The sequence below is a fragment of the Martes martes genome, assembly GCF_963455335.1.
Source record: "Martes martes genome assembly, chromosome: 10".
Classification (NCBI taxonomy): Eukaryota; Metazoa; Chordata; class Mammalia; order Carnivora; family Mustelidae; genus Martes; species Martes martes.
Genome location: NC_137898.1, coordinates 58,843,009 through 58,863,142, shown reverse-complemented (window position 1 = coordinate 58,863,142; position 20,134 = coordinate 58,843,009). Strand labels below are relative to the sequence as shown.

General features: G+C 35.4%; 1 protein-coding gene across 2 annotated transcripts in view; it reads left to right on the top strand.

The window, feature by feature from the left end:
- Window positions 1-20,134, top strand: part of FCHSD2 (FCH and double SH3 domains 2) — a 289,905-nt gene that overhangs the window by 207,563 nt on the left and 62,208 nt on the right. For both annotated transcript variants that reach the window (XM_080816044.1, XM_080816045.1), the window contains exon 9: window positions 13,704-13,826. In XM_080816044.1, coding sequence (XP_080672170.1) covers window positions 13,704-13,826 — 123 coding nt within the window. The remainder of the gene's footprint in view (window positions 1-13,703; window positions 13,827-20,134) is intronic.

The following is a 20,134-nucleotide window of genomic DNA, read 5'->3' as shown; positions in this document are numbered from 1 at the left end:
ATGAACTGAGCCAGAGACAGCGCTTAACTGACTGAACCACCCAGGGGCCCCCACATCTTTTTTCTTATATTCCTCCTATATCCCAGTCATCAAACCCTGAGATATCTAAAATTTATCTCTTTACCTTCATCCCCTCTGCCACTGTTTTTTGGTTAAAAGTACTGCCCTTGTAGTATGCTGAAAAAAAACACTGATTCAAGGAGATAGGTATTGGAGTGGACAAGATGGAGGCAGAGAGAACAAAAAGGCTTGTTCAGTAATACTAGTGAGAAATGTTAGTAATAATCAAGAATCCTGGTAAGGCAAATGATATTTAAAGAAACAAAAGAATTACAGGACTGAAGGAGATGCCATGGAAATCAAAAGAATATAAAGCTCTGTTGTTTAATGGGGCAGTAGGCACAAAGAATGGCACAATGAGAAACAGTTGTCACTGTTAGAAGATTATAGTCATACTTATATAACCTACTAATTGCCTTACTTTGGTATTCCCATTACGCATTTATAAAATAAGGTGCTACATAAATTATATATTATAGCTCATCTGCTTTAACTTAGTGACTTATGATTAAACATAATTTTAGAAGTGAAATATTTCTATTAACTTTCTACATGTATACTCTTTTAAAAATACTTTTGGTGAAATCCATAACAGATATTTTAATGATTGATTTATTAAAAATGTAACCAAGAATATATCAGGATTTATTAACTTTATCTGTAACTTTGTATTTTTTAGCCGTGAGGTTTAAGTGGCTTTATAGTGTTTTTTGGATTCCTACTGACAAAGTGTTCAAAGTTACATTAAAAGCTGGCAGACTTTCTATTTTTTTTTTCTTTAAGATTTTTTTAAATTTGAGAATAAGAGAGAGAGAGGGAGAGAAAGAGCACAAATTGGGGCAGAGGGAGAGGAAGAAACAGGCTCCCTACTGAGCAGGGAACCTGCGGGCTCGATCCCAGGACCCTGGGATCATGACCTGAGCCAAAGACAGAGGCTCTAACCCACTGAGCCACCCAGGCGCCCCAGGTTCCCAACTTTTAATGGGGAGTTTGCTTCCTGCCTCCCCTTCCTCTTTCCCTCTGCCACTCGCCCTGTTCGTGCTCTCTCTCTCTCTCAAATAAATAAATAAATCTAAATAAATAAATAATATGCAAAGATGTGGTTTTATGACCACATAATATTTTATTAATATGCCATAAATTGTCCTGTCCTGTTTTGTCTGCTTTCATAAATCTGTACTAAAGATTCTTTTATACACATTTTTGTACACCTCTTTGATAACTTCCTTCTTATAACTTAATTCCCTGATCAAAAACAAAAATTTGTTAATATTTTCCATATAGACTGATTACCTTCCAGAAAGATTGTATCATTTTTATATTCCTAATATTTCCTTATACCCTTATCAAAACTGTATTTTATAGATAATTATATATACCTGTATAAGCAATAATTTGGATGAATGTATAATATTCTTAATTAAATATTTTCATTTTTTCTTGCTAGTAAGTTGAACATTTAAATTTTGTGCTATTTAAACCACTCTTCTGACCAATTACAAACTGAAGAAAAAGGATAGCTCATTAAAGGAACAAGATGGTTAATGCTGAAGATAGTAATGATACATTAACAGAGTTGGAGCTTATATTTTATACCAAGCAAACTGACATCCAGTGTAATTTATTATATACTTATATCCTATTAGGTGCTATTTTAGACATGAGAGATACAGTACTGGTAGGAGACATTTTTATTTCGGACCATTCATTCATTTATAATTTAACATATTTACTAGGTGCTTTCTATGTGCCATTTCCTGGAGATACAATAGAGAACAAGATCCACATGGCCTCTGTTCTCTTGAAGGAGAATAAAAATATAAAACTAACCTCATTTATTAACTATTTATTACTTGCCACACATCATGCTAACACTATTACACATATTATTTCCATTAATATTAAAATGATATTGGGAAAGTGCATTTTGGAGACATGCATATATCTGGTCAGATTTGTTCATATAAGCTGAAATACTAACATGCTTTATAAAAGTATCAGAAATGTGGTGCTTTTGTGATAAAATGCATACACATCACAAAGTTTCATTTTGTTTAAATATTGTTGTGAGATCTTCAGATCTTAGAATGTTGGTAAAGAGAAGTTTAAAAGAGTAAGGGTGATGAAAAAGCTAATTCCCACTTAGGGCTAAAATTTATTTGTCCTGCTTCTGTAAAATTAGAGCCAAGAATCAGCTGTGTTAGGCTATAAATGCCTTTTCAATTTGGCTTTGTTTGCACTTTCTACATAGAGGCTGTAGCACTGTCACAAAAAACACTGGGGGCTCTTGCCAGAGGAGACAGTCTGAGCAATCCACAGATGTCGAAGAAGCGCCTGGGGACTTTACTGCTTGTTTACAGAGTCACCCACCATTCTCTTAGATTTCCTGTAAATCAGGGAGTTTTCTCTAAAAGACCAAAATCTAACAGAGAAACTGGAATGTTTTCACCAAATAGGCAGCTTTTAAAAATCCGAATGAACCTCAACGACTCTTTAAAGAAAATTCAAGTTTGGGGTTCCTGGGTGACTCAGTTAGGTGGCTGACTCCTGGTTTGGGCTCAGGTCATGATCTCAAGGTCGTGAGATTGAGCCCCATGTCATCAGGCTCCACACTCAGCAGGCAGTCTGCCTGAGTCTGCCTCTCCTTTCCCTCTTCCCCCACCTTCACTCATGTGTATGCATGCTCTCTCTAAAATAAGTCATTTTTTAAAAAGAAAATTAAATTATAATTGTAGGTACCAATAAACTTTGGAATAAGGAAGTGGAAACTTAATTTTTCTCTTATAATCTTAAATCCATTACTTAGAAAGTGTTTGAGACACAATCTGTTATAACTACAGTCTTACTAAATGGGGAGAAATATGTTTAGTTGTAACTTTTTAAGAAGGGGAATTTTTGTCATTGCTGCTAAGAAATGAATCCTGTCTTTCTTGACCTTCCTTCCTTCCTTCCTGAATGTCCTCAGCTAACGTTTTTTCTGTGATGCAAATACTGCTGAGCACAGCAGAGGTTCTTGCTGGAATTGAATTCAGTATGGACATGTGAGTGTTTATAAAAAGAAAAGCCAAATTCTTTCTTCATAGACTCTGTACTTGAAAGCTTTGATGTTCTGAATAACTGTATGCCCCCAAAAGTACAATTTTGCTACTGTATTAAAATTTGAAAATATCCTGCTTTGCATGTTTAGCTCAAAGGCCACTTTTATTACATGTAAAGATCTAATTTGTGTGGCTCTTACCCTTTTATTTTTAGAAAATATTTGGAATCTTAAATCTGCTTTAAGTGCAACTCAAAGATCATTTTAAAACCTGAATTGTTTAATTAGGAAAACACATAATCAAAATAATAAATTAGTCTTAGTCAAACTTTGATAAGTATTGATTTTAATAGTTAAGAACTGAACTGTTCTCTTAATAAAAATTGTGACAAATGTAATTCTTAAGGACTTTCAAATACATTCAGGCATCATTTCCTCCAGAAAATCTTCCTTAAACCTCTCCACCTGTCGAGATGGCTCTCTTCTAAGAAGCACCTTGTATAATTAAAATTACCAATTACATGCTCGTCCCTAACACTTGGCCACGTTCTTCATGGCTATGTGTTCAAATACACCACATATGAACAGACTCAACCCTTGACATAATTCTTGGCACACAGTAGGTGCTCAATAAATGTTTTATTGAATTGAACTGTTGAATGATCACTTATGCTTATCACAGGTTCCTTTTTGTCATAATATTCCATATTGCATAGAAAAGTCAGGTGCAAAGAAATTTAGCTGTCTCATGTGAGTATACCATACATCTAAGATTCTTCAGTCAGAGGCTGTCTTGGGGCTGTAAAGATCAGACTGTGTTTGCTACAGTCACCAAGTGTGGTTTGGAGGGGAGCAATGGAAACATCTAAGGCCATCACACTGTTTCCTTTCCATTAATGGTCCCATATATCCAAAAAATATGTATTAACTCTTCCCCAAAATTTCAAAGTGAAGAACGTTTGTATTGCCTGCATCAGGGTTATTGCCTCCTGAACTAAAACTAAAGCTTTATGTTCCTCATGCTAAATACTTTTTGGCATTTCAATACTTTAATATCAAAAGTACACACAAAAGATGCCACTTAAAATAACATAGCCAAAAGATCAACATGAGGAAATTCTAGATCTAAATTGGGATGCCAAAAATTCTTATGTTTTCAGCAGTCATATTTAGTCTCTGATATCTATATTTTTCTGGTTTATATACCTAAAGAGCTGAACTTCTGTAGTATTTTCTTCCAGAAGTCTTTTGATTTCCTCCATCAGGCCTTTTGACCCTCCAGTTCTCCTTGCTTCTAGCTAAAAACTTATGCTTATAGTTTTTGCATAAATATAAAACCAAAACAGTTACCATTTAAATGCAAACAAATCTATAAATCATTAAAACTCAAACTGACAAAATAATTAAATGTGATAATTGATAAAGATTAGTAGAACCTAAATTGCCACTTGAAACATAAATTATGATACTGGTTCCAAGTTGTTTGGAATTCTCAGTGCCTGTTCTACCATATGCCTATAATGACTCTTTTTCACACATCACCCTTTTTTGCTTTGTTAGAATAGTATTCACTAATGTCATTTGACCTCCAAGTGTTGCAACTATATCATTTACATTTTAAGTTCGAGGTCATTTTAAGATCTATTGTCATTAACCTAGGACCATTGGAGTAAAACTGCTTGACATATTGATCATAAGCATAAGCACAGAAACCCCATGGCAATTCCCTAGTAAAAGGTAATAAGTCATGTTACTGGATTAAATTATATCATTTAAAAATTACTTATTAAAATGAAAACAAAAATGTAAATTCCCACAAGGAATCTGTGAATTGCGAGGATTGTGTGATTAAATCCTCTGCTTTCACTTTAAGGAAAACTACTCTAGTTTTGTCTATAGTATATGTGAGGAACAAAAGAGATTTGGGTCTACTGGGATAAGAACAGGGACAAGAGATTCCTTAAAGCAGTATACTCAAGACAGTAGATCTTGACTCGAATCTCTTGACATATGCTGCTTTAAGTTTGCCCGGGTATGTCACTTACCTTTTTCACATTTTACTTGATTGTTGATTTTAGTGGGTTTGTTAGAAATGAAGATGAGTGGTTAACAGTAGAGTGACTTGGAAAATAATGGATGGCTGATGGACTTAAATATCTGTTCATGTAGGGACGCCTGGGTGGCTCAGTGGGTTGGACCGCTGCCTTCGGCTCGGGTCATGATCCCGGGGTCCTGGGATTGAGTTCCGTATCGGGTTCTCCGCTCTGCGGGGAGCCTGCTTCCTCCTCTCTCTCTCTGCCTGCCTCTCTGCCTACTTGTGACCTCTGTCTGTCAGATAAATAAATAAAATATTTTTTTTAAAAAATCTGTTCATGTATATTAAAAAATGGTCAATCGCTTCTCGGCCTTTTGGCTAAGATCAAGTGTAAAAAATGGTCAAAATGATGTATATTAAAACTTCCAAATCAAGTATTTGTGGAGTCTATGAAGCTTTTTGCAAAATTCTGGATTCCCTGAAACACTGAGACAGAAACATGGCCACTAAAGAAACAGACAGCAGGAGCACCTGGGTGGTTCAGTCAGTTAAGTGTCCAACTCTTGATTTCAGCTCCCATGATGATCTCCAGGTCCTGGGATTGAGCCCTGTGTCAGACTCCATACTCGCAGGTAGTCTGCTTGTCCCCTGCCTGTCCCCCAACTTGTGCTTGCTCTCTTTCTTTGTCTCTCTCTCAAATAAATAAAATCTTTAAAAATAAACCGCAGCAACAATAAATCCTGGGGATTTCCAGAATTGCCGTATTACATTACTTTAAATGTCCAGTTCTTTAAAAATTATGAAATGTGCAAAGAAACAGGAAAGTATAGCCCTTACAGAGGACTAAAAGGAGTCAATAGAAACTGACCCCAAAGAAGCACATACATTGGACTTTCTAGATAAAGATTTTAAATCACCTCTTTTTAATATGTATAATCCATAAAGCTGAAGAACTAAAGGAAATTATGAGAACAATGTCCCAACAAAGAGAGAATATCAGCAAAGATAAATTAGAACAAGAAACCAGATAGAAATTCTGGTGTTAAAAAGTACAATAACTGAGGGGCACCTGGGTGGCTCAGTGGTTAAAGCCTCTGCCTTCGGCTCAGGTCATGATCCCAGGGTCCTGGGATCGAGCCCCGCATCGGACTCTCTGCTCAGCAGGGAGCCTGCCCCTCTCTCTCTCTCTCTCTCTCTCTCTGCCTGCCTCTCTGCCTACTTGTGATCTGTCAAATAAATAAATAAAAATCTTTAAAAAGTACAATAACTGAAATAAAAATACGCTAGAAGGGTTCCGCAGCAAAGGTGAGCTGCAGAAGGAAAAATCCATGAATTTAAGTTCAGACAATTGAGATTAGCCAGTCCGAGAAAGGAATTGTATATTTAAAGTCTGATTTAAAAGATAACACATAAAGGAGTAATCATAAAATGTTGTCAATGGACTTACAACATGTGAAGATACACTTGTAGGACAGTAATGGCACAGAGGAGGGAGAGAGTAGAGCTATGTAGGACCAGCGTTTGTATGCTGTTGGAATTAAGTTTACATTAATCCAAACCAGTTTGCTTTAAATTAAAATGTTAATTTCAAGTAGCCACTATGAAATAACTCCAAAAAATACATAATAAAAGAAACATCAAGGGAATTGGAATGTTACGCTTGAAAATGCCTATTTTACAGATCTCATGAGGAGATACTGTTATCATCTCTTTATTTTTGAAATGGGGAGACTGAGGCCAAGAGAGGTTATACTGTTTATATAATAGAATCAAAACTGAAAACCAAGTCTGTCACAAAAATCCCTACTATAGGTCCTATAAAGGAAATAAATGAAAATCTTGGGTAGAACATAGAAATGGTTAAGCTTTATTATTTTAATATCCATGTTTTACAAGTACTATATTCTTTTGACTCCAGATCAGGAATTTAAAGCTAGGGAAGTTTCAGTGTTTTCCTAGAGTAGTATTTTTAGTAAGCGGTAAAGCTGGATTTGAATGCAAGTGTATATGGCTCAAAGCTTTCTGTCGGACCATGCTGTTTTCACATTGCAACCTAAATATTGAGATGGTTTTAGCACACTCACCACCAGTTATGCATGCTAGTAAATAACTCAACAGGACAACACAAATATTAGAGAAAAGCAGTACTGAATTTTTCTTTCCTGGAGTTTTGTAATTCACAGACGGGAACTTTCTTATTTGTTTCCTCTTTCACAGAACCTGAAATAACTCAGTGCTTTTAAACAAAACAACCTGGGTGATCTGTTTCTAGTTTTACTTTACTCAGTTTTACACCCGAGTACTACTTTACTTTACGAGTTTTACATCAATTATAGTATTCATCCATGTGTTAAAATATTTACAAGGATACAGATGCAGCCCAGCACTTGTTTTTATCTTTTCTTTAATTAAAAAAATTTTTTTTTGTTGAAATGTAGTTGACACACAGTGTTTCATTGTTTCCAGGTGTACAATATAGTGATTGGCCAACTGCCGCACTCACCGCAAGTGTCAAGTGTTGCTGCTATATGTTATCATGCAACATTGACTATATTCCCGGTGCTGCACCTTTCATTCCCATGACTTCTTCAATCTCTCTAAATTTGTAAAAACCTACTTGCTCTGATTCTGGTTATGTGTAGCTGGGGTCTTCTCATAAATATAAACAAATGCAGGCAGGCAGTCATTGTTCTCGTCCATCAGCAAAAGAGGACTATAAAATTTCATGATTTAATTTTAAGAGAGTTCATATTTATCATCATCTTGGTATTTGTATCCTTGACTATTATCAAAGAGACTATTTCAGAATGCCCATTGCTCTTAGAAGAATTTGCCTTTCTAGGCTGCATTAAGGAAATTTAGGAGATTTCAACATAACTGTATGACTAGAGAATCTGTGCCCTTCCTGGATCTAAATAAGGAGGCCACTGTTTAAAGTTCTCGCTGTAAGGGAGCATTGCATCAAATGCTTAGAAAAATGACACATTTTCTTTCTCCTAACTCCTAATTCAGCATAATTTTCCTCTTCAGGTTCCAGGAAATTTATACTTCCTTGTTTAAAAAAAAAAAAAAAAAAAAGTTCAGCAGAACATCCTTGTATTTTAAATTTCCGATTTTTTCTTTTAAGATATCCCAACTATTTATTTATTTATTTATTTATTTATTTACTATTTTGAAATGTATCAGCTATTATGAGTTTGGAACCCAAACTCAACTGATTTTAAAGATCAAGTTGGTCAAAGAAGTAAAGAGGACAGGGATAATAATGTATAAGGAATATGTCCTTTGGTAACAGAAAGGAACATGGCTGCTTAAAGGCATTCAAATTCAGTTTTGTAAGTTAAAAAACTGCTAGACCATTAAAACATGTTGCTGATCAAAGGCCTGTGGTTTCTCAATTGAGACATTACAGACTTCTTCCCTTAGCAATTTGTATCAAATAGTTTTTTTGAACTTTGTCTAGATTTAAAATACATATTTGGTTGGGTTACCTACCAAATTTTGCATAGTGGAGACCACTAAGGAGCTCTTTCTGCCAGATTAACTCATATTTGTATAAACCTCAAAAGAATGCCTCTCCTGCCATTTCTGAGGAAAGACGTGAATTCCACTTTATCATTGTAATTACCATTACAAAATTTGTGACTTTTCACACGGCTCTCTGTATTAATCGAAGATTGTGCACATCTGCTCATTTAAAAATGACCAAACAAGTGTACTTAGAACATTCTTATGCCTTGCTCATTAAATGCTGGACAGGGTTCAGATGCATCTTCCCCATGCATGCCCTCGTTGTGACACATTTGCCATTTATTGAAAGTGTTGAGTAGTTCTTTACTTTGAGTTTTCAAGAAATACATATAGCTGGGCACTTGGGTGGCTCAGTCCATGTTAAGCCTCTGACTTTGGCTCAGGTCATGATCTCAGGGTCCTGAGATGGAGCCCTGCGTCAGTCCGGCAGGGAGTCTGCTTCTCCTTTTCCCTCTCTTTTGCCCCTGCTCATGCTTGTGTTGCACTCTTTCTCAAATACATAAATAAAATCTTTAAAAAAAAGAAATACATATTCCTTTTGGAATGTATTTGTGATTTGGTAATAAAAATTATCTACTTCATACTTATATTTCTGTTTAATTGAAGAGAACTAGGAATATAGGACAAGCTATTTAGTTATTACTTGTAGTTAATTGCCTAGATGAATCAAAGTTTCTCTCACAGCTTTCAAAAGAAATAATTTAGATAGTATGGCCAATACAAGCTACAGTTATTATTCGTTACCCTTTAATGAGGAGTCTTTTAATTGCAAATAACAGAGACAAAGTAGCTTGACCAAAGTGGGAATTTGTTGGCTCTGGTAGCCAGTCACAGAAGGGGCAAGGGAGTGCTTACTCAGAAACTATCCAATCCAAGGACACTCCCTGTCCCTCCCTTCTGCCCCCTATTCCCAGCATCTCTCTGCCAAATTTCTCATTACTGCTTTTCCTTGTGAGTTGGTGTAAATCTCTTCTATTAAAGACAGACTCTCTATTTGGTAGGAAGAATAGCCATTTGGTGGTAAAGAATAGGCTATTTTGGACTCAGCTTCCATCCCAGGGATCACCTACTTTAGGTCAAATGTCATTAGTAAATGTTAGATGCCTGTGTCAGCCATCATTATCACTATTTGAATGAAGAGAAGTTGGGGGGTGGGGGGAGAACATTCTAAGCCAAGAGAATAACTTAATTGGAAACGTGAAAGTAAATATCATTTTCTAAAATGGCTCAGTGTGGTTGGGATGTAGAGTACAATGCAGACAACAGTGATGAGAGATGGTGCTTACAGAGGTAGTTTGGAACTAGATTGTAAAGGGCCATAGATAACAGTTAAGAATTTTGACTTTTCAAAAAATACAGTGGGAGCCATTGAAAATAAAATTATGGCATCACTTTTTTTTCCACATCTTATATTTAATTTTTCTTTTTATTTTTTTTATGGAAAATAACCAATGTATACTGCAATAAAAGAGTTACATAATAACTCCAATGTACACATTACCTAGCTTTAACAGTTACCAATATATGACCAATCCACTGAAGACTTTTAAGGAAGGCAAGAAAGGAGATTAACATTGTGCCACTTCCTTTGCTTAATCTTCACAATGTGCCTTTGGAGTATATGGTATTCCCACTTTCTCTAATTACAAATGAGAAAACCGTCCAAATGAGGAATGAAGTAACAGTGCTGGCCTTCTAACCTACATCCAACTTACTTCAGAACTCAGGTTCTTCCCCATGCTACAGCATGCTGCCTCTAATTCTGATGTTGGCATGATTGTTGAAGAGACAGCTGCTGATCTGTCCTCCTGCTGTGTTGGGGCTATTGACCCTATTCAGGATGGTAGACTTCTCTGCTCTAGCCACTCTTCCTCCTCCAGGGTCACCGGGATCTAAGTCTACATAAATGCTCAACCTAATCAGCTGAAGTAACTATTTAGTCCAGCGATTCTCACAGTATGGTCCCCAGACTAGCAGCAGTTGTTAGAAAATAAAAATTCTCAGCCCCCCCCCCCCCATCCCAGCCTACTGAATCAGAAATTCAGAGGCTAGGAGCTCATGATGCCTGTATTGCCATTTGCTGTGTGGGGTTTTTGTTTTTGTTTTTGTTTTTCCTATTTGCTGTGTTTAAATAAAATGCCTCATTTGTTTCCTGTAAATATGAAGTTAAGACAACCTACCAAGAGCATTTCTAAGACAAAACCATATTAGAAGAATTTATATGTTTCTTTTTTAGCAAGTTCATGAAAAGCATGTCCTAAGTTAGGAATTCTTATTCAGACAACACCAGCAGTCTCACTGGGGTTGTTACATAACTTCATGGAAAGGAATTTTAAGTAATTTATATAGCCTATATTTAAAGTGCTTGATGGTGCCATCTGGTGGTGTAAGCACTATAGAACATGCAGCTCTGTTACTCTGCTTTGGGGATAGAATGTGTGTATTTTTTAAAAATCAGTTTTATAGGGCACCTGAGTGGCTCAGTTGGTTAAGCAACTGCCTTTGGCTCAGGTCATGATCCTGGAGTCCTGGGATCGAGTCCCACATCAGGCTCCCTACTTGGTGGGAAGTCTGTTTCTCCCTCTGACTTGTCCCTTCTCATGCTCTCTCTCTCATCCTCTCTCTCTCAAATAAATAATCTTTTAAAAAATTAGTTTTATAGGGGTGCCTGGGTGGCTCAGTCAGTTAAGCGTCCAACTTTAGGTTTCAGCTCAGGTCACAATCTCAGGGTCGTGGGATCAAGCCCCGCATAGGGCCCCATGCTCAGCATAGGGCTCCATGCCCAAGCAGTCTGTTTGGATATTCTCTCCCTCTGACCCTTCCCCCACTCGCATTGATGCGCGCTTGCGCTCTCTCTCTAATAAATAAATCTTTTTAAAAATCTCTTTTATAGTAAAAGTTTAATAGAATAGCCAAATATAAGATGTACAAAGAATTTATCTACTATAAAACCTCCATTGAGGATTCTTAGATATGATACTAAAATACAAGCAACAAAAGAAAATAGCTAAATTAGGCTTCAGCAGAATAAGAACTTTTGTGCATCAAAGGACACTATCGAGAAAGTGAAAAAGCCCACAAAATAGGAGAACATATTTGGAAGTCATACATTTCATTAAATATATGTATCCAAATATATGAAGTACAATTACAATTCCACAACAAAAAGACAAACAACCCAATTAGAAATGAGTGAAAGACTTGAATAGACATTTCTCCAAGGACAATAGACATATGGCCAATAAGCACATGAAAAGATTCTTAACATTATTAGTCATTAGATAAATGCAAGTCAAAACCACAATGAGATACTGCTAAGATGGCTTGAATAATTTTTAAAAAAGAAACAAAATAAAAAGTGTTGAAGATTTAGAGAAATTAGAACCTTCATACATTGCTAATGGGGATGTAAAATGGTGCAGCTACTATAAAAAAGTTTGGCAGTTCCTCAAATAGTTAGACATGGAATTACCATAGGACCCAGCAATTCTACAAGTAGGCATATACCCCAGAAAATTGGAAACAGATGTTCAAATAAAAACTTCTACATAAATGTTCATAGCACCATTATCCGTAATGGCCGAAAAGTGGAAACAACCCAAATAACCATAAGCCAATGAATGGATAAACAGAATGTGGTATATCCACACAATGGAATATTATTTGGCCATAAAAGAACTATTAATACATCGATGAACTTTGAAAACATTATGCTACATGACAGAGGCAAGCACAAAATGACATATGTTCTATGATTCTATTTATATTAAATGTCTAAAATAGGTAAATCCATAGAAATAGAAAGATTAGTGGTTGCCATAGGTGGGGGTATGGGGGGACATGGCAGTCACCATCCAATGGATATTGGGAGATTTCTTTTGGGGCAATGCAAATGTGCTGGAATTAGGTAGTAGTGATGGTTGTACAATATTGTGAATGTCCTAAAAGCCAAGGAATAGTATACTTTAAAATAGCTGAGATGGTGGATTTTATATTGTACAAATTTTACCTTAATTTTTAAGACCTCCATTGATCGGCAAGAGTCCAGAACCTTTTTTGATGATGATGATAGATATATTTTGCCCATAGTTGTTGCTAATATGGATGCTGTCGGTTCTACTTTTTTTAACATAAAATTATTTATTTATGCTTTTGTAACTATAGTTAACACAGTTTTCGTTGCCATGTATATTTTAGTCCTTATACATGATGGTGGGTTTTCTTTTTTTATTTCTTTTAATTTCAGTGAGTCCTACTCTAAATGCTTAAAGAGTATTTAAAACTCCTCAGAGACATTTCATTGGTATTTCTTCCCCAAAACCGTACCTGCAATTCACTTTTTAAAAACTATTTCTATTGTGTTTTTTTCTCTGACTTCTCTACAGTAAGAATATACTAATTTATAATCCTACCAACAATGGATGAGGAAAAATGGAGGAGATTAGGGGCGCCTGGGTGGCTCAGTTGGTTTAGCATCTCTCTTCAGCTCAGGTCATGATCCTGCAGTCCTGGGATGGAGCCCCATGTCAGGCTCCCTGCTTCTCTCTCTCACTCAGCCACTCCCCCTGCTTGCACTCTCTTGCTTTCTCTCTGTCAAAAATAAATACATGAACTCTTAAAAAATGGAGGAGATTAATGTTTGCATTGTCTACTCTGTTTCAGGCACTGTGCCCGGATCCTTTCACATCCATTGTTTCATTCAACTTCCACACATACTGTGTTATAAAGTGACAACAGTTGTTGACAGAGTTAATAAACAGACAAACGAAGATCAGAACCTAGCCACTTTGTCTCCAAGTTTTGTTCTGTTCCCACAGCCTTACCAATATTGAATTTTCTCTTTTTTAGTTCCTATTCATTAGAAAGATTCAACATTCTCCCAGGTGATTGTTTACTGTTTACATATTCACATTCATAATAATCTTTATCTTTTGTCCAGTCATTATTAATGGATTTTAAACTGAATTTACCTTGTGAGCACTAGGTATTACATATCAGATCTTTGTCATAATTTTTTGGCTTTTGTTTACTATTTTACAGGCTCTTGATGGAAATGTGTACGATCACCTAAAGGATTATTTAATAGCCTTCAGTCGAACTGAGCTAGAGACATGCCAAGCTGTGCAGAATACATTCCAGTTTTTATTAGAAACCTCCAGCAAGGTAAGCTACCTTTAGTATAATACGTGGTATTATCCATTTTAGAACCTAAAATGTTTCATATATAAATAAAATGAAAGTACCAATACATTAAAAGAATGCTTTTAAAAGGCAAATTTCTTGGAAACAGTATTCCTTCTAACAAAGTTGGAAGGTGTTCTCTTCTCCTTGATGAGTTGGCACAATGTGGAAAAAAGGGAGGTAATGATACAATTTAGATCAGGACGTGAGTCTGCTGCCATGTATGTTGCTTTTGAGAAGAAATGATTTAAAGAGTTTTACCTTCCACTCAAAATAATTTTTGAATGCACTCAACTCATGGGGGGACAACAAGATCATGTCTCAATGCAAAGAATAATAAAAGGGCACAAAAGGAAAAGTAACATTTTATAATGATTAAAGAAGTGAATACTCGATCTTTTTTTTAAAAAATTAACCTTACCTTTTATATGCTGTCATTCTCTGATAGTAATCTTTTTATTCAAAAGTGTTGAGATCTAGCAGGTTTGCTGGCATGTTCACTCTGCAGAGAAAACAAACAAAATTGTTTGAATTCCTTAGGATCTGACAGATTAAAATTTTTTGCAACAGAAAAACTATCCTTTTGAAGATAAATTGTTCTTGTGATTAATAATGTTATTTTTATTCCGATAAATGCATAGCAAATATCTCCTGACTGAATGCATGCATTTGTAAAAATATATTCATTTTATAATGACTATTTTTGAAGATCCAGTTCGGTCCTCTTTTTTGGCAGGGGAAGCAGGAACTGGCTAATACCTTAAGATATTGTTTGGAAAAGAATCAGGGTTTCTTAAGAAGAGTCATAGACTCTTCTTAAACACTTCATTATGTATGTATTCTTGTTTTCAGTGTACCATAGCTCTAATTCTATGTTTTTAAAAACATTCAAAATATAAAGTTAATATGGAAATATAAAGATCACTAGTCTGGTGCTTTGAAATCCTGTCATACTTCTATTTTCCTTTATTTTTACTCTCCAGAACCTAATACAAGATATAAAAGGATTGATGCATGGAAAGAAGGATGGGCAGAAAGATGGATAGTTATGTGAAAGCAAATGTAGAAAAATGTTACTTAGGGGTACCGGTGCAGCTCAGAGTTAAGTGTCTGCCTTCAGCTCAGGTGTTGGTCCCAGACTCCTGGGATCAAGTACTGCATCGGGGCTCCCTGCTCAGCAGGGAGTCTGCTTCTCCTCACCCTCTGCCCCTCCTTCTGCTGTTCCCCCTGCTTGTGTGTGCGAGCAGTCTCTCTCTCTCAAATAAGTAAATAAAATCTTTGAAGAAAAGAGAGAGAGTAAAGAAAACTATCAACTGAAGAATCTAGGTAGTGGGTATATAGGTGTTTCCATACAGTTCTTTTTATTTTAATGTTATGTACATTTGACATTTTCCATAAGAGAATGTTACAGGAAAGAGTCTATAAAAACATCTTGGCTTTGTTCCATTTATGGAGTGGTTGGTTTTTGACTAGTGACCAAATGGTTTATATTTATTGGTCCATTCAGAGTTTCTTTTCCTTTTTTAGCACATTTTAGTAACTTATACTTTCCTAGACAATCGTCCATTTCATTTATCAAATTTGATGGTGTATATTTGTGTATAAACTTGTGTGCCTCTACAGTTGTCTCCTTTTTCATTTCTAATATTGTTTGTACTTTCTCTCATGTTGATCAGATTTACCAGTCTATTTTATTAATCTCCTTTAAGAGTCAGCTTTTGTTCTGTTTCTCCATGTTGTTTATTTCTTTAATTTCTGCCTTTCCATTTATTTCCTTCTACTTTATTGCAGCTTTTGTGCTTATTTTTTTCAAGCATGTTTTGTATTAGATCCTGTTTTAGTCTTTTTTCTTTTCAGGTAATTTAAAACTATTTAGGGCTGTTTGTTGTTTCTACATGTTTTTCCCCCTTGTTAACCCATGAATTATTTAAGAAATGAGTTTTCCCAGTTTTCATTCAGTGGGAGTATGTAGTGGGGTAACGTTTTTTCATTTCTAATTTTATTAGAAATTATATTTTGTTTTTATTTTATTACATTCTAATTTTATCAGAGAGATTGTCCTCTGACAAAACTGAGATCTCTTTTTCTGAGAATAAGTTAGATTGGATATGGTTTGTAAAGCTGGTAAGTGTATAGTCTTAAAAAATAACTAATATTTTACATGGCACTTAATTTTCTAGGAGTTTTTAGCACATCCTTTGAGGTTGGTACTCTCATGCCCATTATATAGCGAGGAAAATGGACTCAGGACACTTATGTGGCTGCCTGAGGTTGCACACTCACATGTAGCATTTTTCTATGCTCTGCTACTATACTATGTTATCTCTCTAACTTGTATTATTTACACAGAAAATGAATTTAAAATGTATAAACTGATTTGGACACATAAAGAGATAAGCTTTCATTTTCCTCTGCAGTCACTTGTATGAACATTTTGCTCCCCAGGGATAAGGAATAAATGAGATGCTCTTCTGTTTAGATTCCAAATAAGAATGATGTAACTAGGGGAGATGAGCCCTTTTGTTCCAAATACCAGAAGGGCTCATAACTCCGTTTTATTCCATGTGCTTTTCTGTTACAAGGAATTTGTTACGCTATTCTTATTATACTGCTAAAAGAAACACAGTGATCTGATAACCCAGAGAGAAGTTTGAAACTCTAGGTTTCAACCTCTACCATTATTACTTTGTCTTCTTGGGGAAGGAGTTTATTCCCCTCTCCCCAACCATATCTAAATTGTAACTGTATGTATTCTCAAAAATACTTTGGGGGTAATCCATACTGACAACACTGTAGCTGTTACAGTGCTCTCTATATCTTTCATCCCCTGAAGGGAAACACCTGGCCCTAGGAGCTTTTTTTAAATTTTAATTATTTATGAAGTTTGCTTTTCTCCTTAATATTTTATGAAATGCTTTGTATATGTAACTGAAGCAGATGTTGTCATAAATATTTTCTCTAGGATAGTAACTCCAAGATAGTTCTGCTGGTCTTTATAGTTCATTCATGTGTGCTTGCTTTCTGTCTGCATAAGGAAACTCCTACTAATTAGTAACATAGCTCTTTAAACAATTCAGAAAAGAGAAGTGTTTTTCTCTATTTCTTTGGAAATTAAATTGTCTGTTATTGCCATTCTTAACACTTTGAAGGCTAAGCAAAAAAGTTAAGCTTAATAGAAGGAGAAAACTACATGATCCTCTCAAAAAACACAGGGGGAAAAAAAGACATGGAAAAGCATTTGACAAAATTAAACATTCTTTTATGATAAAAACACAAATTAGGAATAGAAGGGAACTTCTTTGATAGATAGAAGGGATTTATGAAAAACCTTTAGTTAATATCGGGCTCAGTGGTAAAAATCTGAAAGCTTTCCCTCCTGAGATAAGAAACAAGACAAAGATGCCCATTTTCCCCACTGTACTGGAAGTCCTAGTCAGATCAGTTAGTCAAGGAAAAAAAAAGTGGGGCACCTGGATGGCTTGTTGGTTGATCATCTAACTAGCTCAGATCATGATAGCGGGGTCTGGGATTGAGCCCTGTGTCTGGCTCCACACTCAGCAGGAAGTCTGTTTCTCTTTCTCCCTCTGCCCCTCTCCTTTCCTCTGCTTGTACTTGCTTGAGCATGTGCTCCCTCTCTCTCAAATAAATGAGTAAAATCTTTTAAAAAAAAATAGAAGGCATCCAAATTAAAAGGGAAGAAGTAAAATTATCTGTATTTGCAGATGACATAAGTAGAGAATACTATAGAAACCACAAAAAAAGTACTAGAGCTGATAAATGAATTCAGCAAAAGTTACAGGTATAAGATCAAAACACAAAAATCAGTTGTGTTTCTATGCTCCCATCAATGAATGAATAAACCAAAAGAAAAGTAAGAAAACAATTCCAACTGTGATAGTATCTGAAGAATAAAATACCACAAATAAATTTAAATAAGGAATTGAAAGACTTGTACATTGCGAAACTACAAAACATTGCTGAAAGAAATGAAAAAGGACCTAAATAAATGGAAATAATAAATATTTATGAATTGAAAGATTTCATATTACTAATATTGCAGTGTTCCCTAAAGCATTCTACAGATTCAGTCATACCCTATCAAATTTTCAATAGCCTTTTTTGCAGAAATGGAAAAGCCAGTCCTGAGACTCATGTGGAACTCTAAGGGGCCCTCAATAGCAAAAAACAACACTGAAAACAAAACAAAACAAAGTTGAAGGTCTCACACTTCCCAATTTCAAATCTTATTGCAAAATTAATCAAAATAGTGTGGTACTAGCAAAAGGATAGACATAGAGACCAATGAAATAGAATCAAGAGCCCAAAATAAGCCCAAACATCTGTTGGCCAGTTGATGTTCAACAAGGTTTCCAAGGCCATTTAGTGAAGAAAGTCTTTTCAATAAAAGGTGCTGAGACAACAGGATAACCACATGCAAAGAGTGAAGTTGACCCCCTGCCTCACTCCAAATACAAAAATTAACTCAAAGGGTACCTGGGTGGCTCAATCAGTTAAACATCTGCCTTAGGCTCAGGTCATGATCCCAGGGTCCTGGGATGGAGCCCCCCCTCAGGTTCCCTGCTCTGCTTCTCCCTCTCCCTCTGACACTCCCCCTGCTTGTGCTCACATACTCACACACTCTCTCTCTCTGTCAAATAAATAATTAAAATCTTAAAGAAAGGAAAAAAATTAAAATGAATCAGTGACCTAAAACTATAGAAGAAAGCATAGAGGTAATAATCTTTATGACCTTGGATTTGGGAATAAGTTTTTAGTTTTAATATTAAAACACAAGCAACCAAAGAAAAAAAGAGATAAGTGGACTTCTTCAAAGTAAAAGCTTTTGTGTATCAAAGAACATTATCAAGAATATGGAATGGACAGCCCATAGGAGGGCAAAATTATTTATAATAATTACTATTTACTGTTTATTATTTAAAATTATTTATAATCATTTGTCTAATAAGGTTTTAAAATCTAGAATATATAAAGAACTGTTACAACTCAACAAAAAGACAAATGACCCAACTTAAAAATGGGCAAAGGACCTGAATAGACATTTGTCTAAAGAAGATATACAAGGGCACCTGAGTAGTTCAGTGCATTAAGCGTCCAGCTCTTGGTTTCAGCTCAGGTTATGATCTTACAGGTCATGAGACTGAGCCCTGTCTTTGGCTCCACATTAAGTGGGGAGTCTGCTTGTGATTCTCTCCTTCTTGCTCTGCCCTTCCCCCTGCTTGCTTGCTCACTCTCCCTCAAATAATCTTTAAAAAAAAAAAAAAAGATATACAAATGGCCAATAAGCACATAAAAATTTGTTTAACATAATTAGTCATTAGAGAAATGGAAATCAAAACCACAGTGAAATATCATTTTTTACCCATTAGGGTAGCTTTAATAATTTAAAAAAACCAAACACACAGAGAAAATAACAAACAAGCATTGGCAAGGATATGGAGAAATTATAATCCTCAAGCATTGTTGATAGGAATATAAAATGGTGCAGCCACTGTGGAAAACAGTTTCTCAAAAGTGAAACTTAGAGTTACCATATGACTCAGCACTTTCATTTCAAGAGAATTGAAAACAGGTATTAAAACAAAAAATCATGTATAGGTGTTGAAAACAGCATTATTCATAATAACCAATAAGTGGAAACTTAAATGTTTATCAGCTGATGATTAGATAAATAAAATTTGGTATATCCATACAATGGAATATTATTTGACTATAAAAAGGAGTGAGCTGCAGATATATCATACAACATACATTCCACAGAATAAAATATATTAATAGCTGTTCCATATAAAAAGATGCTGTTACAGACTGAATTGTAATCCCCCTAAAATTCATATGTTGAAGTCCTAATCCCTATTACTTCAGATTGTTTGGAGATAGGACCTTTAAAGAGGTTATTAAGGTAAAATGAAGTCATATGAGTGGGCTCCAATCCAAGGTGACTGGTGTCCTTATATGAGGAGATTAGGACACAAACAGAAGACTGTGTGAAGAGACTAGAAAAAGATGGCCATCTACAAATCAAGAAAAGAGATCCTCAGAAGAAACCAATTCTGCTGACACCTTAATCTTGGTTCTGGATTTCCAGGCTCCAGAACTGGGAGGAAATAAATTTGTTGTTTAAGCCAACCAGTCTGTGATACTTTGTTCTGGCAGCTCTAGAAAACTAATAGAGATGCTAATCTTCATTATTAATTAAAGAAATGGAAATTAAACCCACCATGGGATTCTATTTTATACCTATAAGATTGACAAAAATATAGACAGGAATG